Below are 17,519 nucleotides of genomic sequence, written 5' to 3' on the forward strand. Positions count from 1 at the left end.
AGGACCAGACACACATCACCCAATGCGTTCTATTGCATTTGTCCCGTTTCAACACAGTGAGGTAGGTTGCGGTGATCTCTCAGCATGTACATGAAACCCCCTTCTCCTTTAGTTACCGTGACACAGTCATCACTACAGTCACAGGGCAGGACACTGGCTCCGGACACCACCACCGAGGCCCTCACTTATGGGTCTCCCTGGAAGCCAAGAATTTGGGAATGTTAAGGATTTTTTAGTCCTTGCTTCATGTTCACCCCTGGACAGCACAGCATGGGTACAGGGGTATTGGTCTTCAACTCATCCTTACCAGCTCCCATTTTTCACACACGCATGTGTGCACACAAACACACACACCCTGTTGTGCATAGTGGGCCTCGCCTAAATCTGGTTGGTGAAGGATGGCTCTGTTAAGTGAAGCAAAAGACCTGTGTCCTAGGGTCAGGCAACCTTGACCATGGCTTCCTCTCTCGGCCTTTCAGCTGGCATGGCCTGACTTCTCTGCATTTTCCTGTCCAGACTAATTTTCAATCTTCCGGGAGGAGGAGCTCAATCATGGGACAACCCCATTAACACTTCATCTCCCTGAAACATTTTCAAGGTGGAGGGGGTTTCAAGAGGACACTGTGGCAAAAAAGCCAGCTCCAGTTGGCAAAATGAGGTAGTTCAATAGGCTGTGCACTCCAAATAGTTGCTCTCCATGGTGATAAAAACAACAAAAAGCCTTCCTGCTGTGCAGACCTGGAGCTGCTGCGGACTTATCCCTGAGATTGCTCATGTACCTGAGAACACAGTGCAGGAATGAGGGCCTTTGATTAAAATATACAAAAATACAAACCCAGACTATTTATATTAAAAAAAAAAAAGTTCAAATGCACAAGATACGTCGTTCGCACATAGTTAGTGCAGTTGGCATCCTGGAGAAAGTGGGACCCAAGGTGCAGTTATCCAAGGGAGCAAATAAATAAATCGCATTGGCCCAGAATGGGGTCAGGAGTGAGCTCAGGAGCAGCGGGTCTGTGACTGTTCCCCTAGCCACCCTTTTTGCCGATCGTCACAACCCACTGCTTGGGACAGTTCCCAGCACCCTGTCCCAGGATCGAGTTATGAGGAAACAAGATGTGGAAAACCCTGCCTTACTCCCGAGAGTCCCTCCCACAGGATGTAGTGGTTTGGGGGTTGGGTCCAGGAATCTGGTCCCACAACCAGTCTTCTCACTCTGGCTAGGGAAGTATTATTCCATATCCTTCCTTCAAAGGAAAACTTCCCCCATCCAGGTGACTTTGCAAAGCTAGAGATTTGGCACGCGGGGCCTCAGATAAAGCATGCAGGCTACAGGGTGATACCCCCCCCAAATCCCTTAATTGCATTTGGATATAGCATGGTTGGAATTCCCTGCCTCACTCCTTCCTCCCGGCATGAGGGAAAAAGGGGTGATGCTGTGAACCCCAGCCTGGGATACGTGGCAATGCCAGCTCCCCCCAACCCACCCTGTCCCCACTTTCTCCACTCTGCAGTTGATGCCTGCTCCTTGAAACTTCCTGATAGCCAAAAAACCAGCCCCCACCCCCTGCGGCTCAATTCTGGGCCTCGGGGAGCATGGCAGGGCTGTGGATCTCCTCTTCATCGTCCCGGAAGTAGGCTGGCTTTCCCTGGGCGCTGGGGGCCTGCTGGGCCTTCAGGGGGCACGAGGCCACCATATGGCTGATGCTCTGGCAGAAGTGGCACTTCTTGGGTTGGGGTGGCAGCTTGCACTCCTTGGCATGATGGTCTAGACCTCCACAGTTGTAGCACCTGGGACAGAGGAAGACAGCAAAGGTGAAAGACAGGCACGAGACACGGTAGCACGCCCCCCAGAGTAATAAGGTCTCCTGGCCTCAAGTCTGCATTCATCGCCAACACTCACTTCCCTTCCCAGAGACCAAACTTCCCTGGAAGGATGATCTCTAAGAAGCCACACCCACTCTGAGGGGGCTTTAAGCTCAATAACCAGCCATTTGGAAAACAGAAGGGGCGGGTGCTGTGGCACAGCAGGCAAAGCCACCACCTGTGGCACCCCCTTCCCATATGAGCACTGGTTCCAATCCCAGTTGTCCCACTTCTGATCCAGCTCCCTGCTAATGTGCCTGGGAAAGCAGCAGAAGACGGCTCAAGTCCCTGGACCCCTACACCCACGTGGGAGACCCAGAAGAAGATCTTGGCTCCTGGCTTCAGCCTGGCCTAGCCACAACCATTGCAGCTATTTGGGGGAGTAAACCAGCAGATAGAAGACCTCTGTCTTATCTCGGTCTTTCTCTCTCTCTGCCTTTCAAATAAAAAAAAAATTTTTTTTTAAAGAAGCAACAGAAACATCTCAGTCCCAGCGACTCCACTTCTAATCCAGCTCCTGCTAACGGGCCTAGGAAAGCAGCAAGTGATGGTTCAAGCACTTGAATTCCTGCCACCCACATGAGAAACCCAGATGGAGTCCTGGCTTTGGCCTGGCCCAGCTCATGCTTTTGTGACCAGTTGGGAGAGTGAATGAGCAGATGGAAGACTCTGTCTCTCCTCTCTCTCCCTCTGTCACAAACCTCCTGCCCCATGAGTGAGGCATCCACGGTCTGCTTCAGCTCCTGGACCACTGGAGGAGGTTGGCAGCACTATCTTCACCGTGTGTCAAAGTGCTAGGCAGGGCACCTCTCGGGGGCCTTCCCCACACTCCAACCAGCTGCATGTGGCCAGGGACCACCAGCTTCCATTTCGGCTGTGGCCGTCTGGTCCAACGAAGCAGAAGCAGCAGGGTTGGAGAGCTCTTCCCATTCTGAGCACCCTCCACGCCAGCCGCCCCCCCCCCTTACCTGTCTCCTTTAGATCTGCGCTTTTGCATGCTCTTCCCCTTTGGCCGCCTCTCACTGCCAATACAGAACACCCCACCAGGCCCGGTGACACGGATGGATTCCAGGCCCTTGGCGGACTTCTTGAAGGTGAATTCCACTGCTTCACCCTCCTTCAGGCTCCGGAAGCCCTCCATGTGCAGCTTACTCTGATGAAGGAACACAAGGGAGATTTTAACATTAGCTCCCAATATTGCATCAGAAACCAAAGTAGGTGCCAGGTGCTGTGGCACAGCAAGTAAAGCCTCATCTTGGGACTCCTGTAACTCATTTTGGATCCCCAAGCACCTGGGAGACAGCAGGTGGTAGTATAAGTACTTGGGTCCCACACAGGAGACCTAGATATAGACCTGGCTCCTGGATTTGACCTGGCCCAGACCCAGCTGTTATGGGCACTTACAAAGTAAATCAGCAGATGGAAAATCAATCTCTCTCTCTTTCTCTCTGCCTTTCAAATAAATAAGAAAAACAAGAAGAGCACATATCTACTGCTGTAAAGTAGGAAAAGCAGGAATGGCAGCACTCCCATTTCACCAGGAAGGAAACTGGCTTATTAAGAAGGAAAATCTGCATTAACAAATATCATGATTATACAGGGATAATTCACTGAGCTCATGGAAAATGGAATTAAGGGGCTGGCACTGTGGTGTAGTAAGCTAAGCCTCTGCCTGTGGGCCAGCATCCCATATCGGTGCCAGTTCTCATCCCAGCTGCTCCTCTTCCAATCCAGCTCTCTGCTTATGGGCTGAGAAAGCAGTGGGAGATAGCCCAGGTAGTTGGGTCCCTATACGCAAAAAGAAAATGGAATTAAAAGGTACATTTATTTTGGTACAAAAATATTTTGAAATTCATGCACACACAGGTCCTCAAGAAGTTTGTGGAAGGGGCAGGCATTTGGCCGTGAGGTGGTTCCAGCTTCCTGCAGCTTCCGCCATCCACGGGAGACACCCAGACTGAGTTCCAGGCTCCCAGCTCCAGCAACCAAAGCCAGAAGCCCGGAATTTGAAGCCCCCAAGTGGGTGGTAGGGGTCCAAGCACCCAGGCCATTCTCTGCTGCTATCGCTGGCGCCCCAGCAGGGAGCTGAATTGGAAGCAGAGCAGTTCCAAATGGCACTCTGACATGGGATGCTGTCGTTGTAAGCAGCAGCCTAACCCACTACTTGGGATGCATGAAGGCTGCATTGGAGCCTGGTTTGAGTCCCTGTTACTCTTCTCCTGATTAGTTTCCTACTAATGCACCTGGGAAGGTAGCAGGACAGAGCCCAGCATTTGGGGTGCTAACCAATGGATGGAAGAACTTTCTCTCCCCCACTTTCTGTCACTTTAATTTTCAAATAATCTTTTTTTTTTAATTTGTTTTTATTTATCTGAAAGATAATTTACATTGAGGCAGAGCCAGAAAAAGAGAGGTCTTCCATCCTCTGGTCACTCCCCAAATGGCTGTAATGGCCAGAGCTGAGCTGATCCGAAGCCAGGAACCAGGAGCTTCTTGAAACAGAATTAGGGGCTGGTGCTGTGGTGTAGTGGGTAAAGCCAATGCCTTCAGTGCCAGCATCCCATATGGGTGCAGGTTTGAATCTCGACTACTCCATTTCCGATCCAGCTCTCTGCCGTGGATGGCTCAAGTCCTTGGGTCCCTGCACCCACATGGGAGACCCAGAAGCTGCTCCTGGCTCCTGGCCATTGCAGCCAATTGGGGAGTGAACCAGCAGATGGAAGACCTCTCTCTCTCTGCCCCTCTCTGACTTTCAGATAAATGAATAAAACCTTTAAGAAAGAAAATGAAACAGAAGGAAAATTTCTAAATGTTAGCATTTGTAAGGAATCAACAAATATAAAATGGCAAACTATGAAAAGAAGCACTATAAAGCCCTTGAACATCACGTGTTCACATAATGCTTTTATATTATTGCCAAGAGGCCAAAAAAGAGGATGTTTGACCCAACAGTTATAACTTCAGCATCTCATATCAGAGTGCCTTGGTTCGCACCCGCCTTCCAGCTCATGACTCCAGGCTCCTTCTGATGCAGACTGTGGGAGGCGGTGGTGACAGCTCAGGATTCTGCCATCCACATGAGACCTTGATTGTTTCCCCAGTTCCCAGCTGCGGCTCAGCTGAGCCCAGTCCACGCCACTGCAGGCATTTGGGGGAGTAAATCAGCAGGTGGAAGTTCTGGCTCTCAGGTAATTATTTTTTAAAGAGGCAGAGTCACAGACAGAGGGAGAGACAGAAAGGTCTTCTAACCTCTGGCTCACTCCCCAAATGTCCTCAAAGGCTGGAGCTGGGCCAATCTGAAGCCAGGAGACAGAAGCTTCTTCCAGGTTTCCCACGTGGGTTCAGGGGCCTAAGCACCTGGGCCATCTTCTACTGCTTTCCCAGGCTATATAGCAGAGAGCCAGATTGGAAGAGGAGCAGCCGGGACTTGAACCGGCGCCCTTATGGGAGGAGCCACACGTCAGAGCCAGCCCCTCGCGTGTGATTTTTTTTAAATCAATTTTAAAAATCACCCCCCACACACATTGAGATAACAGAAAGATCTAAACTGAGGGACATTCTATAAGAAAGGCCTGGTTACATTTCAAATATGACAAGGTCATGAAACAGTGCTGTGGTGTAGTGGGTAAAGCCGCCACCTGCAGAGCCAGCATCCCATATGGGTGCCGGTTTGAGTCCTGGCTGCTCCACTTCCGATCCAACTCTCTGCTGTGGCCTGGGAAAGCAGAAGATGGCCCAGGTCCTTGGACCCCTGCACCTGTGTGGGAGACCTGGAAGAAGAAGCTCCTGGCTCCTAGCTTCGGATCAGCTCAGCTCTGGCCGTTGCAGCCATTTGGGGAGTGAACCAGTGGATGAAAGAATTCTCTCTCTCTCTCTCCCTCTGCCTCTCTGTAACTCTGCCTTTCAAGTAAAATAAATAAATCTTTAAAAAAAGGAAAAAAGCAACGCAAGATTCTGCAAAGAATTCTATAACAAGTGAAAACAAGACCTAGGGCCGGCGCTGTGGCACCATGGGTTAATGCCTTGGCCTGAAACGCCAGCATCCCATATGGGAACTGGTTTGAGACCCGGCTGCTCCTTTTCCAATCCAGCTCTCTGCTGTGGCCTGGGGAAGCAGTAGAAGATGGCCCAAGTCTTTGGGCCCCTGCACCCACGTAGGAGACCCGGAAGAAGCTCCTGGCTCCTGGCTTTGGATTGGCGCAGCTCCGGCCGTTGTGGCCAATTGGGGAGTGACCCATCGGATGGAAGACCTCTCTCCCTCTCCCTCTCCCTCTCTCTCTCCCTCTCCTCTCTCTCTAACTCTGACGTTCAAATAAATAAATAAATCTTAAAAAAAAAAACAAGACCTGAAAAAATTTGCCTATGGAATTGTAGATAAACGTATCCATAGCAAGTTTCCTGATTATAAATCATGTACTGACATTATGTAAGAGAATGTGTCTCATCCTAGGAAACACAGAAGGTGCTCACTGATGCGCTCAGTTAAAGACAACACAGAAGTCTTCTGTACTATTCTCCTAACCTTAGCCAAGCTTGAAATTTTATCAAAATCATGTTCCTGGAAGCTCAAGGACAAAGACAGCATAATCCGGGCAGTTAGATCAGGGGACTAAAATGGAAAGTCATTGAAAAGATTCCCCCAATAAATGGGAAAATCAATAGGCGAGGAAAACAATTCCATAAGTGCTGCTGAGAAAGGAATCATCCATTGGAAATGAAGCCAGATCCCGTCACTTCATCCCATGCACATGCAACACACGTTTCAGAGGAATTAAATATCTAAATGTTGAGAAAACTGTGAAAGCCGAAAGACAAACAGACTGATCAAAGCCACAGTAAGCTAACTGGTGTATCTGTAAGAAAAAAATTACACGCCAGAAATAGGTAATTTGCAGGAAAATGTAACACAGTGCATTCATTCATTTCATTTGTTAAAAAAAAATAAAAGACAATGAGGGGGACAGCGAAGATGGTGGCCTCACATATTGGCTCTGGCCCCTGCGCTCAACCTGCTGCTAACGCAAACCCTGGGAAGCAAGGTGATGGGTTCTGGCCACTCGCGCAGGCCCCTGCCCAGCAGTTGCAGGTATTTGGGGAGTAAACCAGCAAATGGGAGTTCTAACAAACAATTTCAAAAGAAAAAAGTTAGAGGGGCTGGAACTGTGCATAGAAGGCTAAATAAGCCTCCACCTGCAGAGCCAGCATCGTGTAAGGGCACCAGTCCCTGTCCCGGCTGCTCCTCTTCAGATCCAGCTCTCTGTTTACGGCCTGGGAAGGCAGTGGGAGATGGCCAAGTGCTTGGGCCCCTGTACCTGCGTGGGAGACCCGGAAGAAGCTCCTGGCTTCAGACTGGCTCGGCTCTGGCTGTCGTGGCCATTTGGGGAGTGAACCAGAGGATGGTTCTCTCTGTGTCTCCCTCTCTCTGTCTTTAACTCCACCTCTCAAATAAATAAATAAAATCCTTTTTTTTCTTAAGCACATTCAATATAATGGGCATCACTCAGCCATTAAAAAGAATGTGAAGTCCCTGATTTACTCACAGCCACATCTTGTTAGCTAGAGTAATAGCTGGCACATTTTTGGAGGAATTAATGAATGAGGAGGTAGATTTTTATAATTATTCAGCTTGGGAGGATGACTAGATATTGTTAGAGGGGGGAAAAAAGTAAGACTTTAGAATAATCCCATTAAAATGCATTGTTTGCACCAAAATCTGCAAACATGAACACTTGTAAAAGAGCTTAGCAGCCTTCAAAAGAATATTCACAGCTCCCTCCAGCCCCGCCACTCACTGCATCAAGGACACTGGCCACTACAGTCAGACTCCCACAGCGTGTCAAATACAACAAGAAGTAGCCAGAGGCGTGCAGCAGTTAGGATGCCTGCATCCCATATCCCAGAGGGCTGGGGTTCAAGTCCCGGCTCTGCCTCCAGTGCAGCTTCCTGTCAGTGTGCACCCTGGGAGGCAGCAGATGATGGCTCAAGACCCTGGGTCTGCCACCCACACTGAAGACCCAGAGGGAGTTCCAGGCTCTTGGTTTCGATCTGGTCCAGCCCTGAGTGTTGTAGGCATTTCAAGAGTGAGCTAGAAGAGGCAAACTGTTTCTGTCTTTCAAATTAAATATTCCAGAGGTACAGGGATCCCTTCACTTAATTTTAAGGCCTAGAGGTACATCTAGGAACGTGAAGACCATGTGAAGATTACAGCCGGCTTCAGATACTAAAGCCGGCTGTAATGAAAAACACAGCAAAATTGAAAGACTCGTTCCCCATCCTTGCCACACAGCAACCTCTGAATGCACAACTAGGTGCCATCCATCTGTCTTTGAACTGGGACCAGACTGTGTCAGGAAGTTAGGCCAGGAGCCTTCGCACCCTGCAGTTCCAGCCTCGGCCATTTGCTGCCACGTCCCCCAGGCTGGGACACTCCCAGTTCTAGGCAGCGATTCAGCAGATAAGTGGTTAAGGAGTGGTTAAGGGATGCAGTGGAAGGCCTGTTCTCTCCTCTCTTTGCTCATCTATAAAATGGAGTGAATACTAATTTTATGATGGTGCTCTGAGGTTTTATTCAGGAAAAGTAGTTAACACTTTGCCTTCCACACATAAATCCTCAGGGAGCTGCAATTATCAACCTCTTCAGATGGCAAGGGGGCAGGGCAGCTGGGACCCAAGGGCCATGGAAACTGGGATTTATCTCAAGCTTCTTCACCAGCCAGCTGTGGAAACTCAGAGACGCAGCCCCTCTCGCAGCGCGGTTGAGCCCAGCAGTCCTTACAGTGCGGACAGGGGCTGCGATCCCCATGTGCAACACGAAACTGACTCAGGTCCTTGGAGGTCGCTGCAGCAAGGGAGGTTGAGGCCTGTTTAAGACTTTCAAAGAGGAACCAACCCCTGGCAGGCGTTCAGTGCATCTGGCGGGCCAAGATTTAAGCTGGTGGTCTGCAAAGGTGGCTCCCTGCCCCCTCCCGGTCCCTTCCTAAAACACATAGTTTGAATTCCTCTCTTATCAGACAGGTAATCAGCCTGCAGCCCCAAAGAGCAAGCCTCCCAGGGCCTGCATCTGAAAGGAGCCTGAAATTCTTGTACCACCCCCAGCCACACACAAAGCAGGGCCCGCCCCTCTCCCATCCCCTCCGAAAAGAAAAGGCCTTAGGGGGAGGGGCATGGCCTGAGCTCCCCCAATAGAGCCCAGCCCCAGGAGACAAAGAGTTGACACTGGTTGGTTCTGGTGGTCAGATTCCTAGAGTTCCAAGGCTGCAGAGCCCCTTGGCAGTCCCGCCCCCTCCCCCCACATTCTACAAGATCAGTTCCTTCCTTCCTCTCCACGTTGGGGTTATGGTCACAGGCAGAGAAATGGATACAGAAACACCTCTCACCCAGTGAGCCTTGCTGGGGTTGCCCAAGTCCCCCCTCAGCCACCACCCTTCCTTCTGTCTGGCCTGACCACCCACCCCACACATTTCCTGAATGGATCTCCTTCTCAAGGGTGCCTCCATGCCAGTTCGGCAGGCAGGAGCCTGAGTCACGTGTGCAGATACGTTATTTTAAAGGCAAGGGCAAGGGAGGAAAGGTCTTCCTGTCGCAGCAGGTTCCAGTTAGGAGGGCGAGCAGTGCTCAGGGAACCACAGCCTGGCACGGGGGACATTTACGGACACATTTCTTTTCCTGATGGCAGAGAAGGAATTGCTGCAGTTAAAGGACTCGGGCCTCTGCCCCCTTCTTAACACCTCACTAACTGCCTACACTCTAACCTTCCCCCACCCAAGTACCCCTTCCCAGCACCAGGTTATGGCTAAGTTTAGAAATAGAAGGGGACTTTTGTGTCACTGAATGTGGACAAAAAAAAAAAAAAAAAAAAAAAGGAAAAACCACACAGCAACCCGAGTTTTTCCACTTGCTCTGAGAACGTCGCCCAGGCTCTGGTTGTATGGCAGCGAGGCCCATCCCCAGCGGTAAAGAGGTCCCGTCCAGCTGCAGCTGCTCCCCCTCAGTCCTGGTCACGGTCCCCTCGCACAGAGGTGGCAGCAGGGGCAGCTTCAGCATACTTGCTCTGGTCACAGGGGTCAAAGCTGGAGGGTCTGGCCACTGTGCAACCCCCCAGGGCCATTCCAATCCTCTAATGCATATCTCCACCTTTAGTGCTAGGTTCCCAGCAGTGCAAATATTTGTTAGATAAACCAAGTCCTGGCTATCCAAGGTGGCTATTGTCAGTTGAGGCTCAGTATAGGCAGAGTTGTCTTTTAACCCTCACCATTCAAGGCTGGGTGGCACACGTTAGGATGACCCCCATGTTACAGCTTGAGGGTATGGAAGCTGGGGAGGGGGCAGTTAATAAGTACTTTAACCAGCGTCACAGAAGGGGCAAGAGCTGGGCTGATTTTAACTAGCCAGGATGGCTACCTGAGCTTCATTCCTGAAGGTAGGGTTTGCTAGGGGCTGGGAAACCAACCGGTTTTCCCAGAAGCAGTTTACTTGGTGCTGTGGTGTGGGGAGTGTGTATGTGAGTGAGGGAGGGTTGGGAAATGCGGTGAAACAGATGTCCAGACCAGTCTACAGAGTCAACCGCCCGCATCGCCTCTGCTCAGCCACGGCCGGCTTCTTCCACCAGATGGCGCTGCTCATCAGCCTGAACGCCCAAAGCAAGCCCAGGGGCGCCTGGCCTAGAGGACTGGCCTGCTACCTGGTCCGGAATTCTGAATGCCTGTGTTTGCAACTCCATGGCTCCTAACCGCGGTGGGGTGGGGTGTCTAGTTCCCGCCCCCACCCATTGCCTCGCTCAAGGCTCAAGGAGTGTGGCGCAAGAATGAAAGGTTCCTGGAGTTCTAAACTAGTAAACTTTCCTTGGACTTCAGTTTCCTGTTAGATAACTCCAAGCTGAGACATACTGTTAAGTCAGTCTGCAAGCAGATCCAGGGAATTTTCTAGAAAGTCGTCTTCTCCGCACCCACCCCCCACTCCTCTGAGCTCTCAGACTATATAGATAGAAGCCTGCAGAAGGGAATGTTGTTACCTAGGGCAATTTCTCCCAAACCCGTGAATCCCACAAGGTCACTCTATTTGCAGCTTTGCTCAGGATGGGGGTACATCTTTTCCTTGGTCCTCAAGGAAGGACCCCAGAAGAGTCTACCCAACTACCTCTCCCAAAAGGAGACTCTCCTTTTCCTTCCTGTAGATGGAAATTAAATAACATAATGAGCGTCCAGCAAATCTGTGCCTTCAGCCCATCAACAGAAACAAGAGGACCCTGTCTGGGGCTCAGAGATGCGGTCCTGTGACATGCATGTTGAGCCAGGTCACATCTTTGCCAGTCTAGAAAGGGGGCAGCTCCCAGGTGCCAGCCTCCCCCTCTCCAGTCTTTTCCCTGGAGGAAGACCCTGCTATAGGTTGTCCAACAGTTAAGGGAACTCCTGGCTTCACCAAGGTCCTAAAGATGCCCTATTTTTTCCCACACCCACTCCTTCAGCCTGCCAAGCACATCCTAGAAAATAGACCAGACAGCAGAGTCCCTCTTTTCGAAGAGCTCTTGCAGCTTACAGCTAGAGAAGGGGTTATGCCGCACATCAGAGATTGGAGGTGAGTGACAAGGAAGTGATGTGGGCCAGGTGGGAACGACGCCCCACCCCCCAAGCCCAGCGGTCCCCAGCCAGATCCCGACTGAGGGGACTTTCACAAAAGCAGGCCACGTGGCTTGAGAGTGCAATCTGAGCAGTTTCTTAGCATTGAAATTTTTTTCTCCGCCTAACCCGACTTGGTCCTTTGTGGGTTTTTCACTTGCCTCCAAGACATGGCTGATTTCTGAGGGGCTATATTTCCAAATTTCTACAAATCTCCGGAGTTTGGGGATTCAGCCACAGGAAACACGAGTTAAAGCAGGAGTCTTTAAATGGCCACAGGGATTTAGCATTCTTTGTGAGTCTCAGTCGGGCACTTTCCCATGCCAGCATTCCCCAGGTAAGTCTGGTTCTTAAACCAGATGCGATCTTGCCTTCCAGGGGAGGTTTGGCAACGTCTGGCGACACTGTAGTTGTCACAACTGGCTTCTAGGGGGGAGACAGGCTAGGGACATTGCTGTAACTGATCCAGGGCACAAGAACAGCCCCTGGGGACAAGGGGGAAAGGAATTCTCAACAGCACTGGGGTTGAGAAACCCTGATTTAAGGGTTTGCAGTTGGCCACCACATTCTTAAATCCCTGTCCCCAGATTTGGCTGAGTAAAAGGGTCTCAGAGATCTCTTTGCTTTCCAGGTGGGGGCTGCTACATCTTGGGAGGGGGGGCGCATAGTGAGATTTGGGAGGGAACCTCACAAGCACCAGTGGATTAGGAAGCAGAATGTCTGTACGTTGCTTTTCCCCTTCTGCTTTCCTGGAACGGGGCTCCCTGGTCCTCGTCTTTCCCCAGCAGATGTTGGTTCAGCCAGGATGCCCTCCGCCAGCAGTTTACAAAGGCACAATTCTTAGGGACTATCCTAAATCTAGTTAACTCCTCTACCACTAGACTTCCAGAGGAGTCTTTCAAGCTTACCGCAAAGGTGGGGGCGGGGGAGGGCTGAAGAGCAAGCCCCAGTGGCCTCGTTAGGGACCACCGCCAATGACTGCCCTCTTTGACTAGAGTTGGGAGAGCTGGGACTTGGGGAAACACGTTCTTGATTCTTTATCCCAACTCAGCTCACTCCTGGTAACTGATTCCACTCTGGGTACCTGGACGTTCCGAGACAAGAAAACCCCGAGTACCCCCAAAGCTAGACCAGCGGTGCACTGTGGGCTTCGCTGCCCAAAGCTGAAACCCCCACACCACCCAGTACTTTTCCATTGCTCGGGATCCTCAGGAAGAGTCGGCACACAACCCCACTTGCCCAGACCGCCCCCAGCCCGGGAGGGGCTGTTGATCACCTAGGAACCCCTGAGGATAAAGGGACACATGCCTTGCAGTTTCGCCCTACTCAGCAGCCCTAGGACCCATTTTATTCCAGCCTCCCCAAATTTGGGACGCTGTCCAGTCCATCTCCAGACCAGGAAAGATTTTAATCTCTTTGTGATCAGATAAATGGGAGAGTAGGGGAGGCTTGCCACCCTGCTGAGGAGGGCCATTCAAAGCTGGTTCCTGTAATAAAGTGATTTAATAGATCTAAAGAGGCCAATTCCCTTCTTTCTCCCACAATTACTTCCTGTGGGTTATCATTCACATATGTAAATGAGACAAGGAGTGGAGCAAAGCCACCAGCCTCCAACTAGCTGTCTGACAAGGAGGGGGGTGGGCAAGGGGGCTGCCAGGGAGGCCGTGGAGCATCCCGGGGCCGGTCCTCTTGGCACATGTTCCAGAAGCCCCAGTGACCCGACAGTGATGGGTGGATCCCCGTCGTCCTGCACCCTCGAGCTTCCTCGTCCCCTACCCAACCTCCTCGTGGCTGCGCTGAGACTTCCCCGCTTCCTCCAACCAGTCCACCCAGCATCTCCCCTCCCCCCTCCCCCTCCAGAATGCCATCCCTCAGGCTCCAACCCTTAATCCCCACATCCTCCTTTCCCCTCCCCCACAGCTCCTACCGCCAACCTCCCCGAAGTAACCCCTCCCTGCCCGGCCTGGGTGTCAACCCACAGGGCCTGGGATTAGCAATTTCTTCTTTCCAGGTCCAGGCCCAAGGTGGAAGGGGCACCCAGGCACGACTTCCTTTTCGCGGTTGCTAGGGGTTTTTGGTGGCCCAGGACCACCGGAATGCCTCTAGGACACTCAGGAAGGGGAAGCCAGGCAGACCTGAAGTCCCGGGCTCCTTGTTCGGGGGGCCAGGAATGTTAGGACAGCCATCAATGGCTGTCTGGGGCCATAAATGCCAAACTGAGAATAGGTCCAGAGGCCAGCCTCCCTCCACCCCCAGCCCCGCGACACTGAATTCCACCCCCCACTGTGCTGCCCTGCTTTCACTGAGAACTTGGGGTTGTGACTGACCCAACTCCCGCCCAGCCTAGCCTAGGAACCTAGGGCCTAGGCTGCTCAGTGTTTCCTTCCTGGTTGGAAGCAAAGGCCCCGTCCTGAGCCGTAAGGAGCGCTCAGGAGTTTTCGAGCCCCCAGTGGATCCTTCAGGGATCTGCCAAAGCTATCCGGCTCCAGAGCCTGAGTTCTGGGTGACCACCTGCTTTCAACAGGGGACGAGGATGACTTCTCTGCCTTACGCCCTTGGGCTGGGCAGCCCGTCCGGCACTCAATCCCGCCGGCCCACCAGCTCCATTCGGTCCTTAAAAGCGCTGGGCGCGTTTTGCCCGGCATGTGCTTCCCTGGCTGTCCTGCTCACCCTCCCCCCACCGGCAGGCACAATACAACCTTAGTTTCTGCCACATGGGGTCACCTCCCTGCCCCCTGCCCCCTTCCCAGGGGAAAGAGGTAATAGACACGTGGTAAGCCAGAGGGGTTCCCGGAAGGGGGCGGGAGGGGGGTTGCTGATAACCAGGGCTGCCTCCTCTATGGTCCAGTAGAAGTTAACCGGGACACAGAACCAGGGTGTCACGCAAAGACGGGGTGCTTGGTCTCCTTCAATCCAAGGCCATCCCACCCATGGATATGCACTCCCAGGCCCCTTCCCCTGGCAAAGTTACCAGAATCGGTCTCACCTGGTGCACAAAGACGTCCACCGGGGGGTCGAGCGCGACCCCGGCGCGGGCGGTCATGGACAGGAAGCCGAACCCCATGCGCACGTTGAACCACTTACAGATGCCGGCCCCGTGCAGCAGCTGCGGCTCGTCCGCCGCCCGGGCCGCGTCCTCCGGCGCCTCCTCGGGCGCCTTCTCCGCCGCCTTGGTGCAGCCACCTGGACACAGGGAGGGCCAGGCGCTCAGCTTGGGGCTGGGGGTGGCACGGACGCGGAGGGCCCCCTCAGGGATCGGGCAGGGCCACCCGAGTGTCAGGCCCGCGGGTGGACACCCAGTACAGGGCAGCTAACCAGCGGCGGGTGGTAAGAAACTCCGCCGCCTCCCGCGTTCCCCAAGCTCACGCCGGAGCCAGTGGTGCCCCTAAAGTTTTGCTCCTCTTCCCACAACGAGCTGCCCGGGGACTCCCGGACCGACAGGCCCCTCCTCTCCTCCCCCGCCCCCGTGGCCCCGGCGCGCACGCCTCCGGGACCCCAGGGTCCCTCGCTCCCAGACGGCCCGGGGAAGCGGGGAGGCCGCACCGACTTGGGGGTCCCTTCGGGCAGCCAAGGGGACACTTCCCCCAGCTCCCTCCGATGTGGCTCCTGGGCGCCCCTGCACCTTCAGGTGTCCCCGCCAAGTCCCAAGCTCGAACCTGCAAACTGCTGGTTGGACACGGAGCCCATGGTCGTCGGCAGAGCCCGCGGCCCCGGGCCCCTAGTCGGGCGGCTGCTGGCCCCAGAGAAGTCCGGAGGCAAAGGGGTGGTTCGGAGAAGAGGCAGCTACATCTTCCCCCGCACAATAGCGGTGGGAGGGCCCACGGCTTTTCAAAGGCTCCCAAATTCTAAAAGACAATGACCCAACCCCCCGCGGGCAGCCCCCTCCCCTCCCCGGCCTCTCCTTTCCCCTCCCTTTCCCTCCCGCTCCAGCGCCGGCCCTCCCCCACCGCTCCTCTCGCTGACACCTCTGGGGTGTCCCTTCTCAGAACCGGGAGGTGTGACACCCCCTCCAAACACATACACATCTGGAAACGGGGGTCATCTGCCCTGGACGTCCGGGATACCCACAAATTTGGGATCCTGCACTTTAAGGTCTCCGTGGGGTTCCCCAAAGCAGATACAGGTGGGGGACCTGGGGAGGGTAGTTTTAAAACCACGTGACTGCTCCCACACACACTCCCACACCACCCCCACCCCCCGCGCAGATAATTATACATTCCAGAGAGTTAGGGGAGGGAGGTGTGAGCCTGGCGGCGCTGGCCAATCAGAAACACAAACCACCTGTCAAGGGAGAAATGGATGAGCCCTCCCCCTCCCCCAGCCCTTGAGCGCCCCTCCCCCCTTCCCCCTCCGGCCTCCGAGCTGACCCGGCTGCTCGGCGCTGACCCGCTCTCACCGCCCCCCCCCCCCCGTGTGCTTAGATAGACCTGGAGTTCTGGACACCAGGAAGCCCAGGGTGGGGGTGCTGGGAGGAGGCTGGAGACCCCGCAGCACCAATCTCCTGTCCTGACTTAGGCGCTGCCTCCTAAAGTCTGCGCCCGAGTTTCCGACTCAGTTTTTTTTCGGAATCTCTCCTCGTTAGAAGAGAGAAAGCGCTCCTAATCGATTTTGTGTGCAGATTTCCTTCCTTCCAAATCTGCGTCTAGCACTGGCCCAGGTAGAGCGGGAAGAGCGGGAGGAACCCAAGGAGGCTTGAGTGTGTCCTCTCTGGCCAGTGCCTTCTTGTCCTGCCCCCGCCCCCGCCCCCACCTCGCCCGGTCCTCTGCCGGAGAGGGGCTGGGTGGGTTGGTGGGTGGAAGCACTTCCTCCAGCACTCCCGTCCCTCTGGGGTCCCTAGACCCTCCTTATTTCAGTCGCCATCCTCAAGTGTGCTCGCCTCCCTCAGTGAGCCCCACCAGCCTGGAGCAACTGCGCTGGGGTGTGTGTGGGGGTCCTCCTCATTTGAAGGGGGAGCCTCCCCTTCTAGGAGATAAAGCGGGTTGGCCAGGGGGGTGGCTACTGCCCTGGTCGGAGATGGACAATGGCCCGGGGCTCAGTGCACGGCCCTGGCCCTGCCCCTTCACTTCCGGTGCTCAGTTCAAACTGGACAATGCCAGCTCCGGCCAGTTCCCCGCCCCCACTGCTACAACCCATTTAAAGGGACAGAGTCTGCTTTCGAGGGCATCCGCTGTTCTGAATGCAGGCTTCTCCCTCAAGTGCGCGGCACCCCCCGGGCTTCTCACACTGCGGCCGAAGGTGCGCGCGGGCACACGTGTGTTTGAGAAACAGAGAGGGGATGGGTGGGGTAAGGAAAGAAAAGGGGGAGGGCAGGTGGGGAGAGCCAGGGGCTGGAGAGAGTATTTCCCTCTTCCTACGGAGTGCTCTCTGAGAAACTCAAACTTGAGTGCCAGGAATGGGGGACAGGACGCTACCCTTTGGTACTCAGCCTAAAAAATACGTTTCATGAACGAGTGTCATCAGCAGTGCCCCACTCCCGATTAGGGAGCACTAATTTACATCTTTCGCGAGTTCTCCGAGTTCAGCAACTTTTATTTACATAGTAATACTCTCCACTTAAAAGTCTTATCTTCCTGGTTAGTAGCGCCCTTAAAATATATTCACTCCCTGCACTTAAGTGCCTAAGATTCAAGCGCAGGTGGCTGAGGTCTGGCTGAAGAAAAGCGAAGGGAAAAGGAATTGACGCTCTGGCTCTGCCTGGTCCGCCCTCCGACACCTTTCGCTTCCCCAGGCCAGTGCGACCAGTTTCCCTGTCCAGGGTGCTGAGAGAGCCGGCAGCTCTGTCCACGGTGCTGAACAAGGCACACTCTTCTCCCAGCTCCCGGCTTTGAGAATGCCTCCTTGACTTCCCAGAAAGCCTGATTCTCCTCAGCCTCCCGTTCACACCGACTCATTGGAGGTGAACGAAGACTTTCCTGAACGCTGATGAAGGCACGTCCAGGAGGATAGGACTCCGTGACAGCAATGCAGCTATCTCAAGCCCCCCTTCAGAAAAATGGGTGGAACCATTGAAGGTGACAAAAGAGGAAGAAATAATGATTT

At 53.7% G+C, this 17,519-nt stretch overlaps 1 protein-coding gene across 1 annotated transcript; it reads right to left on the bottom strand.

Annotated features, from left to right (window-relative positions):
• Positions 1 to 331: 331 nt before the first annotated feature.
• LIN28A (lin-28 RNA binding posttranscriptional regulator A) lies at positions 332 to 15,341 on the bottom strand. The gene is made up of 4 exons (XM_002716102.6): positions 15,137 to 15,341; positions 14,467 to 14,663; positions 2,835 to 3,019; positions 332 to 1,791 (listed from the first exon to the last, which is right to left on the bottom strand). The coding sequence occupies exons 1-4, from the start codon at positions 15,165 to 15,167 to the stop codon at positions 1,575 to 1,577; spliced, it is 630 nt and encodes a 209-aa protein (XP_002716148.1). The 5' UTR covers positions 15,168 to 15,341; the 3' UTR covers positions 332 to 1,574.
• Between the last annotated feature and the right edge of the window lie 2,178 nt (positions 15,342 to 17,519).

Source organism: Oryctolagus cuniculus, chromosome 7 (assembly GCF_051225735.1).
Source record: "Oryctolagus cuniculus isolate XC-2025 breed Fujian yellow rabbit chromosome 7, ASM5122573v1, whole genome shotgun sequence".
Lineage (NCBI taxonomy): Eukaryota > Metazoa > Chordata > Mammalia > Lagomorpha > Leporidae > Oryctolagus > Oryctolagus cuniculus.